Genomic DNA, 12,158 nt, shown 5'->3' on the forward strand with positions numbered 1-12,158 from the left:
ACTCATAGGCTAAAGCCCACAGATATTATTGCCAAATGAAGCAAGCACAAATAAATGGGTGATGTGACAGAAACATAAAAAGGTGTGGTTTCTCTCCGTCCTCCATAGTACAAGAATTGTGCCTGAAAGCAATTGCAATGTCAGCGATAATGGCTTGTCTCAAAGAAACTTGCTATTGCTTTGCTAGAATGTACTTTTAAGTCATTGGGTTATATTTCCAAGCTTAATGAATAACTGTGAGATATGCAGGTTGCTATCCATCATGATGTCAATGGAGATAATGCTGCAGTGCCTCTTAGCATAGAAATACTAGATAAGGACTCCTGTGAATTAAAAGAAACCAACACAGCACTGTTGTGTCATCCGTGGTTAAGGAGGATGGGGATAAATTGTATTGCCTCTTTAAATGCCCCCCACGCCCCAATGACTGCTCTAAGAGGCACTGGCCTCTGATCAGTTTCCAGTTCAAGGTGCTGGTGGCTTTTCTATAAAGGCCTACATGAATTGGGGCTGCTGGTTCCTGAAGAAATGCCTGCTCCTACACCAGCCTGCCTGTACACTGATATTCATCTGATGATACCATCCCCAGAGTGCTCCTGCTGTCTGAAGTGAGGTGATGGATGACTGGGAAGGGGGCACATATGGTTCAGATAGTAAGCAGTCTATACATGGAAAAATGAAATAATAATAATAAGGCTGTGGTGTCCTGACACTGGATTTCTCGTCAGGGCACTTGGAATGCTCATCTTTTCAATGCTAGGCAAACACCTTCTTATTCTTCCAGGGAGGCTTTTGAATTGCTTTGATATTGTGATTTTTAGTGCTGCTTTTAATTGCCCTTTGAGATTTCAATTGCATGCTTTGTTTGGTTACTGTATTTTTTTTGTAAACTGTGCTGAAACTGGATGTTGAAAGGTGGTGCAGAAACCCCTTAACAGATGATGGGGGCTATGCTCTGCCTCTACAGTAGGAGACAGTAATGCTTCTGAATAGTGGTTGCTGGGAACTACAGCTTGGGGTCCTGCTTGCAAGTTTTCCAAAGGCATCAGGGGTGGCCACAGTGAGAACAGGATGCTGAACTAGATGGTCCATTGGCCTGATCCAGCAGACTTTTCTTAACCTGCTCTCCCATTTTTCCCCATGGTGAGAGCAGATTAGATCAGGCATAGGCAAACTCAGCCCTCCAGATGTTTTGGGTCCTGTTAGCTAGGGATGATGGGAGTTGTAGTCCCAAAACATCTGGAGGGCGAGTTTGCCTATGCCTGGATTCGATGATATAACGGAAAACATTGGTGATGGTAGGGAACCTTTTGTTTTTCCTCATGAGCAACCATCAAAGGGCTGCATGTTGGCTGTGGGTCTGACCTGAGGCAAATGTGGGCAGAGTGATGGATGTGACTCTTACCTTTGTACAGTAAGCTCCAGCCTCCAGCTCCAGAAATACAAAAGCCAGAGGTTCTCTCCCCCACCACCTCACAATTTTTCCATCCTCTATGCAAAAAAGACATCACCACAGTTCAAAGGCACATTCCAGCAAGACAAAAAGGTATTGTGAAGGGGTGTGGCCTGAGGACTCCTGAGGGTCTGACACAGAGAGGCAGGCAGGGGGAGAACATAATATTAGAAATTCAACTAGAGTGTATACCAGAGACTCAATCACTGTTATTCTCATGCCTGTTTCCTTTCCCCCCATTTTAGGCACAGATGTTTCAACACAGGACATCTTGCACTCTTTTTACTGCCCGGCACATAAATGGTAACCTGATAATACATGAAAGAGATTTGGCACCTTTGCTGTTTAGCATAAGCAATGTTATTGTTACAGACCCTCTAAGTAGTGACTCAGGCATCTGTTCTAGGGAGAGAATCCTTGGCATTTATGAAGTTACGCTTTGACCACTTCCTGAATTTGTGACTCTTGAACCTCAGCAGCTCAGAAGTTCAGAAAGGGCATACCACTGAAAACTGCAACCCCCATGCTTTCTGAATGACACATTCAGATGTAACATTATATTTAACTTACAGTTTTGTCCAGCTAACTGAGGTATTTATTATGAGATAACATAGCAAGCCCTGGTCTGATATGAGCCCAGAGATCTCTATCTGCAGAATAAATCTAAAAGATATTGAATTAAGGCAATAGATCTGTTTCCAGCAGGATTCTTTGAGCCCCTAAGGCCATTTCCCATGCTTTATTGCTAAAAATTGGTATTAAAATCCTATAAAGCTGAGACGGGGAGCCTGTGGCCCCCCCAGATGCTGTTGAATTACAAATCCCAGCATCTCTGATGACTGGCAATGCTATCTGGGGCTGAAGTTCAGCGTGACCTGGAGGGCCTCAGGTTCTTCCTCCTTGGCATAAGCATACATGAACTTCTAAGGCTAAGGTCATTATCTCCTAATACAAACTACAACAGAGATTTAAAGTCTGCACTGCTGCTCACATTGATCAATTGCCCTGGATGCTAAAACTGCAGGGAGTGCTGGAGAATCAGATGCAGAGCAATTTTGTTGGAGTCCCAGTTCTAAAGAAGCCCCCAAATGTGTCTTGTTGCAAGTAGAGATGGGCTGGCACTGGAATTTCCAGGCTAGCAGATGAACCTGCAGATGAGAAAGGATGCAGCTCTAAGCAAGGAAAGCAAAAAAGCTGTCTTATATGGTGAAAAGCCAGTTTTGCTAGTTTTCTTTTCTTAAAATCTGCTACTTACTGTTTTTTACAATTTAAATGAATGGACAAATTATTTAGATCAGGACATAATAATTTTCTGGTTTACTGAATCAGGAAAACAAAACAAAACAAAGCCCTTATGCAATTTCCTTGAATGCAAAGATGTGAAATGCACAATAATCAAAGTAGAATGAATTTAAAAATAAGAAGAAATGAACCTGAAATGGCAGAACATTGCTGGAGAGTTTTTTTGTGTGTGTTTTTGAGGGCGAGGGGGGAGAAGAGCAGGATGCTTTGTACCACATGGCAGGGCATTGTAGCATGGATGGTTGGCAGTACAGTGAAAGAAAACCAAACCTTTATATACTTCTGCATGTATACTGGATATGCCATCCTGAGCATCTCTTCCATTGTACTAAAAGGGGGAAAAGTACCTTGGGACTTTTCTAGATATGGGGACAGGGAAGTAGAGGTCCAAACAGCATCAAAAAAAGGAAGAAAAATAATTATGGAGCTCTATGGTTAACCAGAAGAACTTTAAATATGTGTCGTGTGACAACTGTGACAGTACCAAGAGAGATGTTCATGTCCTCGAATGCTGCAATTCCCTCCTTTGACAGTTCCATAGAAACACAACACACCCTTGGATTAAACAAGACAATTTAACCAATAAGGTTATCAACAGCTACTACCTGTGACAACTATGCTCTATCTCCACTGCTGGAGGCAATATGCCTCTGCACACCAGTTGCTGGGCATCAGAAGGAGAGTGCTGTTGTGTTCATGTCCTGAATGCGGGCTTCAATTGGTATCCGGCTGACCGCTGTGAGAACAGGATACTGGGCTACATATCCAGCAGGCTCTTCTTATGATCTTATGCTTTGGAGTCAGTGTAGCAACTACACATGAGGGTACGGAAGGAAGTGTGGCAAGAGGAAGGTTAAAAGGCAATTAAAAACAACAAGCAGACAGCACCATTTTTAAATAATTTTATAATTTCCTCATGAACTTAGTTTGTGAATAAAAAAAAAAGAAAGAAAAAAAACTGAACAAAGGGTTTATATTATCAAGGCAAAGTTGAATATATAACACAATTTCTTTGCAATTCATTATCCTGTCAGTAACATGACTCCATCAATAAAACACATACAAGTTGAAGGCAGCGTGCGCACTTGCATCACAGACATCTATTATCTCCCGCTGCTGCTCCTTCCAGAAGGAACTCAAAGTATGCCAGACTATATATGCAAAGCTCATCTCCTCCTCTGTTAAAGTGCAACACATCACTTTCCAAGTAGTAAAAGATCACTTTCTGTAGTGTATGCGTGAGAGGGTTGTGTGTGTGTGTGTGTGTGTGTGTGTGTGTGTGTGTGTTGGGGACATCCTACAATTTTTCACTCCCTTTGACAGCCCGCTGTGCTGCCTTCACGAAAAATTTGTTAAAACGGATCCTGGTGATCTAAATTCAGCATGAGGTAAATGAGAGGGAAGTAGCAATACTGTCCTGGCAGGGATGAATGAACATGATGTTACATCAGCTTTAAGTCATGCCAGTTGATAATAGCGTCTTCTGGATACAACTCCATTTACTTACATGGAACTGGAACCTAAAGAAGAACACGAACTTTTGATATGCATAAATATGCTTAGATCTAGCATACCAAATATCACTGAAGGACAGAAGACTAGCTGAGCAAAGCAACACCTGTGAACTATTTCAGAGGTGCCCACTGAAACCAGTATTAAGCCAAATCCTGGGTTCACTCAGCAGGGTTTCCCAAACTTTGGCTTCCAGCTGTTTCTGGACTACATTTTCCATCATCCCTGACCACTGGTCCTGCTAGCTAGGGATTATGAGAGTTGTAGTTCAAAAACAACTGGAGACCCAGATTTGGGAAACCCAGATTTACCAGGTGAAATGATTGAGAGAAATGATTTAGCCATGAAAGATGGCTAAAAAACAAATTAAAGGAAGAATATCAATTAAGCTTGGCTTAATAATTATATCCCATATTAACAAAAATGTATCCCAGCATTCTCAACTTTTACTTCTGCTGCAGCAATGGACAATGAATTAAATAGACAGCAGCACAGGAACATTGGTAACCTCAAACTGAAAGGGTTACTGATATCCCCCAAATTTACCAGGATTTTTAAAAAAGGTACATTCATGTAAAATAAATTAAGATATGGCTAGTAGCAACAGTATTTATGATATGCAGATTTATGTTGGCCATACCCTTTAAAAGTAAATTCAAAAGTTTCCATCCCACTGGTGCAGAAAAGAATGGCAAGCCCTTTGTTGTAAGATTCTGAATGCACATTGTCAAAAGTGGGTACATACAAAATAACCACACACAAATAAACTGGAACTGACATAAATGAAGGTGCATTAAGAAATACTAAGTAGTTTGTGTGTAAAAAATAGAGACTAAAAGAGTGTGCAAAAATGCTGCAATGCATCCCTTCTATTTAAATTTGCAGTATTAAAGCCCCAGAGATATCAATGGAAAAAGTTGTTTCTAATGCTGCCCCTTCCTGTTTTTGAAAGGTCATCCATACATTACAGTATTGGGAGAGGGATAAAATCAGGAGTTAATAACATTGCTAAGAAGGCCACACTGGTTTGGTCTTCCTTGGTCTGTCAAAGGCAATTGAAAGGTACCTTGATCCTAAAAAAATCCATTTCCTTATAAAACTGGGAGGAGTTGTCCAGAACTTTGCCTTTTCATATTTTGAATTCCTTTGGATGATACATTTAATTTTTTATATTTTTAATACACAACTTTTTTCATTTCTACTTCTATCTTTTTTTTATTTAAAACTGGACAACAGACACACATTGTCGGTAATTGTCCCAGCCAGAGGACCACACAGACAATAATTGACAAGCAGAGAACAAAACAGGAAAATAAAAAATAAAAAATATACCCTTGAAAAAGGAAAGGGGAAATACCAATGATGACAGGGTTACAGCACTCGCCACACACACTGAAAAAAGTCAGTATTCTTATGTTTACGCTTTTGACACTAAAAAGTTTGGAAATGCTTTTATTTTCTTTTTAAAAAAAGGTCAACAGACACAGCCATTTTGTTCAGAAGGATAACGGCTTTCCTCTACAAATGGAAAAAAGTTAAAAAATATTGTATTATAAAAACAGCACCTGCTGCACTGACAAGACTGAGTGATTGGCATGAGAAGAGTTTTGTCTTGTCAATTCTGGCAGCTCTCAGCCACCAATTGCCTGACTTCCCAATTCCACTCCCACCACTAGGGGCAGTGTTATTAAATCAAGAACTGTTTTCCATGACTATTACTGCTTAGTTCTCCAAAGCAGCACCTTCTAGCTCCAACTGTTTTGACATTTTTACTCAGGTCACTCCACAAACCCATGCTAGGTTGCTAGCACAGAGGTGTGAGATAGGAGGAAATCAGTGTTCCATTAACTTAGTGTTTCAGATATAAGAATTTTCCAAAACAGAATGCTCCCTGAATGTTAGAATAGAGAAAAACAGATGCCTAAAACTCCCATGCTACATATTTCACAGTGATCTTCTAAAATACACTGAGAAGACCCAAATACAATGGTATATGATAGCACACACTCTAACCATTTCGTTCGGTTTTGGATTTTTAGAGTTTGGCATTTTTTTTAAGTGAAAGCAATATCAAAAGGCAATCATCATAGCAGACCCCAAACATGAAAAAGACATTTCACTAAGATGTGTCTCTTATTAATTCTTTGAACATTAGTAGCTAGTGTCACTGTACAATTCAGAGTCTGAAGTGCTGTTTATTTTATTATTTTTAAACACCTGGATTTGATAGGATTGGAAGCAGAATCTGGATTCCTTGGGAGCATTAAGCAGTCCAGTTAGGATGTCAAGAAATTACCTGGATTGTCCAGGGAGTTTTAATGACTGCACCAAATTTAAGACAAACTGCTCCACTACTCCCTCTCTAGGGGGTTCCTGAAGTTTATAACCACCTTTTACATATTAGCATCTTTATAGCTTGAAAAAGCAACATCACATTCCTTAAATACAACCAAGCCTTGTTATAACCCGGCAACAAAAGTATATGGCCATTGCTAGTGTAAAACAAGAGATTTTAGAATCTCCTGATAAGAGGCTATTTCTGAAAGCTGGACTGAATAACAAGGAAGGTGAGGATACGTCTCTAGCACAACTGTCCAGAGCTGTATTTTCTGGACACAAGTGGTAGATCTCACTCATTTCAGATATGGTAGATACAAAAATCTTTCAGAGCTGTGATAGTGTAGTGGCAGTCAGATTGCCACATATAACCCTTTTGGATCTGTGCATTTTGTATCTCATAAAACGTTAACAATGTTAACCAGATCCACAAGGCAGTCAACTATCTTGCACTCTTCTGTTAAAGGAAACAAGTTGAAGCAGGCCAGGTTCAACAACAATTCATGGCCAACACCTTGCATTTAAGGCTCCACAGTTCCTAGAGAAATGCAGAGAGACAGGACCTCTATCCAAATGGCATCAAGGAGATTATCTGCAATGGCACACTGCTGATAAAGTCAGGTCATTGTTCCAAGATAAGATCTTGTTTGTTCTCTCTCTTTCTCTCTCTCAGTACTTTACTGAGGGATTAGATCATTTTTTTTTACTGGGAGCTTAGATCAGGCATTAGGGTGACAGGACTCTGAGCTCATGGAATGGGGTGGGAAAGTTGTGTGCTTGGTGGTGGGATAAGAGAGGAGTTGAAAGAGATGCATACTCCAGACTTGGGCTTGGAGAGGGAGGGGTTCAAACAGCAGGTGTGCTGCTGGGTGACAGAAACCAAATGGCCAGTGTGGGAACTGGCTCTGTTTCACAAATCCCCTCCTCCCCTGGAGCACATGCTGTGAGTAGAGTGGAGTGTAAACAATGGGCTTTATCCCAATTTCAGTTTGGTGGGCCCTGTACACACTGCCTTGGGAATGGCATCTCTCTGCTTAAGCAGCTCCTGTGTCTGTAGTAGCACAGCCACATGGTGGCAGCTGAGTTAAAGGCTCCAAAAATACTAGCATGAAGAACTGTGATTTATGCGATTTATGCACAATGCCAGAAGCACATGGGGATGAAGTATCAACCACAAGCAACTATCTCCATCTCCACTCCCGAAATTTCAGCAACACCCCTGCCCCCAAAGCCACTATCAAAGAGCATCTGAGTAAGAGGTTTACAAGCAGAAGTCATTTCAACCGCTGATAAGGAAAATTCCATAGCTTCCCCCACAGAGAGAGTGGATTGTTTTACAGCAGGGAACAAGGGCAGCTGGAGACGCGGCCATATAACTTAATAGGATAGCCTGGGAGTGGTGGTGGTGGGAAGATGTTAGGCCTGAAGGCTGAGATGGTTTTACAGGCAGCATTAAATCCCTACAGTGAGTAATTAGGGATGAAGAAGAAAAGGCTATAAGGGAGATTTCAAAACAACAGCTCCTATCAAAATGTGCTGACTCAAAACAATGGGGGCAAAGGCGCGGTTCTGGTATGAGGCATGGCTCAACGGTATGTACAGTCACTGTCTACATGCCTTCCAGTAAAGGCAATTTCAACCTTGAGAACATTCAAGTCTCTCCCCCGCCCGCCTTTCTGAGAAAAAGCATCAGCCTCAGGCTATTAATGCCATCAGCTCTAAAACTACCATTCCGGATCTCCAAAGTCCTGAAGGTGCTAAATAAGATAGCAATGTGAATTCCTCATCAGAAAATCCACATGAGAAACACTGTTTGCCTTTCCAAACCAATCTTATTCATACTATATCTCCTTTCTGAGGTATCCCCAGGTTCCTTCTCCTGCATGAGAATGAAAGGAAGAAATGGAGCATCTTGAAGAAGTGACTGCATCCTTTCATTTTCAAAGGCAGAAACTATGTGTATAAAAAGTAGTAATAAAGGATTCATAGAGTGCCTAGAGGACTCTTGATTCAGTCAGAGAGGCTCCTGATTGGGGATACTGGGGCTGGTTCAATGTCCATGGGTTGAAGATGTTAATGACTGAACAGTAACTTTATAGAAAATTATTCCTTGCTATATAGAAAATAATGTCTTAGGGTCTGGGTTGCCAAACTGGAAAGTTGCACTGGTGGAGTGGGGATACTGTTGAAGGGGAAAAGAAAAAGGCTTTGAGAGAGTGTCTGCTTTCTAAACTTTGAATGCATGGGCCTATCCATGTGTAAATTGCTTAAGCTGGAAAAGCCAAGCATGGTGATTCGGGCAATCATTATAGAGGTAAACGAGTTAGGAAAGCGTTGTAAGGAATAGTGATCTTTTCTCTTATTTCTTTAAGTTCAGAATCCTAACTCTTTCTTCTATGTTTGCTCCAAAAGGTTCTATTAATCCTGAAATCTGCAAGAAGAAACATCAAAAACAGTTCCTCTCAGGAAGAAATAACCTGACACCAGAATTCTGTTCTTGCGAATGCCTGAAGAATGACACTATGCATAAAATGTTGCCTGGATTAAAACTTATTTTCACAATTAGTGCAAAACAAGTAAATAGCCAGATTCCTATTTATGAGCCTGTGAATTTGGATACGTTAAGAGGATGCCATTTAGAGAAACTATTTTGGGTTTACTCAATCTTTGGTGAGTGTTGTAGAAGATACAGCAGTAGGGGCGACCATATCTAGTACTCTTGGAGCTGGGCATAGCTTATAAAGTAAACCCCTAAGAAATCAGAAATAGATAAAATGAGAAGTAATGCATAAAGAGAGCACCCTTCACATGAGAATGCAAAGCTATGTAGAAAAGGTACTAAAATTTGCCAGAAGAGCAAGAAACTTGGCTAAAGAAAACACAGGAAGCTGCCATCTAGCTTAGTAGTGTTGACTGGCAGTGGCTCTCCAGGTTTTCAGGTAAGAGGACCCTTCCCCAACAGCCACATGCATTTCGTAGCTATTTTGGTAAACAAAAACAAGGCTTACAATAGGCAGAAAACCAGAGCAAACATGTTTCCCATTCTTACTCAATTGAAGTTACCAAAGAGAACAAGGGATTCTCCTCACCACCCACAATCTCCTTGTAACAGCTTCCGCTTTTAGGATAAAACTCCTGTGCAGACATAGGCAGCATACCTTGAGCTAGCTAAATCAATGCTGGCCAACTGTGGGCCACTATCAGAACACACTCAACTTCCCCCATAAAGGAAGGTAGGCCAAAGATTTCTACTAACTGAAAAAAATAAAATCAAGGCAAGTGTTCTCCTGCCACCACTTCAAGGATGACCAGAACTACCTGTGTCCAATATATTGCCACTTCCATGCTTACTGAACTCAGTAAATTTCTGAGCAGACGTATCCCAAAGCCAACAGGAAAAGTAACTGGGAGGCATATTCCAAAGAAGAAAGGCAGTGAGAGGATGAATGCAGACATGAATCAGTATCTATAAACTGGAAGAGCGGAGATAGGTTCATTTGTTTCTTTTTATAAAAAGGTGCACCAAAAGTTTTTGTTTTCTCCCCCTCCCCACTTTCACACAATTCTGCATCCTCATGACTCCTTGGACTGACCGGGCTTGGCCCCCAGGCATGCTGCTGCTAGGGGGCTAGCACTGGCTTCGGTCATGATGACTCTTCAAGTGCATTGACAACTTGCTCCAGGATGTCAGGGCAGTGATCGGCTATCTGCTGTAGAATGGCATTGGCAAACTCTTGTAGCTCTGCACTGTCCCTCTCACCTTTTTCCAGCTCATTGTGAAGCTGCAAAAAAGAAAAGAAAAAGGACAGAATTAAGTAAACACATGTTTGTGTATTAAAATGTCACACCAGCAATTAGTCCTTAGTCTGTCCTCCAAATGTATACCAAACAGGGGATTCCTATAGACACAACCACACGCAAAATATAATGCCTGGCCTGGGGCAACCATATTGACAGGTGTTGCTTTCCAGTGAAGATTCATGCAAGCACACAGGAGATAAAAAAATGGACAGCATAGTTGCTGAATAACATTTTATTTGCTCGGAGCAGTTGCACCTGTAGGGGCACCTTGGATGGAATGTTTTAGAACATTTGAAAAGACATCTATTAATGCATAAACAAGCATCCCCTCCTTTTTACTGTACCTTTGCATAATAAAGGTCTACAAGCTGATTTACAGCACTACAAAAAAACCACCTAGTTTTCATCATCCCTTTGCATGTCTGAGTAAAGACTTTGATGATAAATTATGAAGCAAAAGAAAATTGGAGAGGAGGATTAAAAGGGGGGGGGGAACACAGTGTATAAAGGGAAAAAGTTCTTAACGTATTGCCCACAAAAAGTTATCTTCACAAAATATCCTTGGGTTCCTAGTTCCTACCACATTACTGTATGACCACTACCATCTCCCAGGCTATTTATTTTTAAAAGGTAGTAGTTAACCTCACTCTGCAATTTTAATTCAATACAAACAATCCTGCCAGAAAGAAAATTGCCATGTGCAGATTCCAAATGTGTGCTAGATAAGATGCAAGTAAAGAGAACAAAAAGGTAGCTTTCAACATTTGAGGGAAGAATGATGAGATGTCTGCATGTGTAAATCTACAGAGGACTCAGCTATATAGCTGCAAATGTTTTAAGTGTGTTTTAAGTGCATTATACAAATGTGAACTAAATGGGGATGGTGAGCTTATGGCAAATTCGATATATTTTTCAAATTGTTTTTTGAAAAAAGCATTTTCACAGCATTTTTTATATGTGTCTAGATTCCACCTGAGTCTACCAATAGACTGGGGAAACATGACTGAGAGCCCTGGTTTCCTTCCTCACTCCAAGCTATGATGAGAATTCCACGTATGCTGGTTTGTGTAAATGACCAAGGACAAGAGATAGTTAAGAGGTAATTTGAGAGTATAGGTACTGACAGGTTCTTAGCATATATCACAGGAAAAAATAAACCACATTGTTTCAAGCTAGCAGCATAGCTGTGATCTATGTGACATCTTCATACTGCATAGGACGGTGGCACTCTGTGCACTTTTGGTGGGTAGTTAACCCAAGGTATCTTCAACAGATTAAGCGGCATTCCTCTCTAAACCCATATTTCAAAAGAAGTCAAAAAATGGTCAGCATAATCCTTAATTGTAATGCATCTTAACTAAAAGTAGCCAAAGGGGCTCCCCCTGCACCAATACTGCTGTTTCCTAAGGCTCAGTGCATATTTTAAAAATAATATATTATATATTTCTTTATACTCCACTATTTCCCCTCCATTATTTGTAAGGCAGCTTACAAATAAAATAAAAACAACTAAAAACACAGGGGGGGGACACAGTAATTTAAAAAATTAAATATTAATAGAATTAAAACAATTATCATATATTTACATCTATTATATACATAAATAGGCTACCCTGTGGCTGGTCATTTAAAATCCTGCAAAGAATTTCTGATCTCACTCCCAATATCTCTCTTATCTTCCAGAAGCATGGTATGCATTTTATTATAAATTGGTATGCAAGTACTATGTACTTTAAAGCAGAGTGGACTGACT

At 40.5% G+C, this 12,158-nt stretch overlaps 1 protein-coding gene across 9 annotated transcripts in view; it reads right to left on the reverse strand.

The window, feature by feature from the left end:
• Positions 1 to 3,643: 3,643 nt before the first annotated feature.
• Positions 3,644 to 12,158, reverse strand: part of ERC1 (ELKS/RAB6-interacting/CAST family member 1) — a 158,653-nt gene continuing 150,138 nt past the window's right edge. For all 9 annotated transcript variants that reach the window (XM_081878821.1, XM_081878827.1, XM_081878817.1 and 6 more), the window contains one exon: positions 3,644 to 10,386. In XM_081878821.1, coding sequence (XP_081734947.1) covers positions 10,249 to 10,386 — 138 coding nt within the window. In that variant the 3' untranslated portion in view covers positions 3,644 to 10,248. The remainder of the gene's footprint in view (positions 10,387 to 12,158) is intronic.

This window comes from Podarcis erhardii, assembly GCF_964252035.2.
Source record: "Podarcis erhardii genome assembly, chromosome: 10".
Lineage (NCBI taxonomy): Eukaryota > Metazoa > Chordata > Lepidosauria > Squamata > Lacertidae > Podarcis > Podarcis erhardii.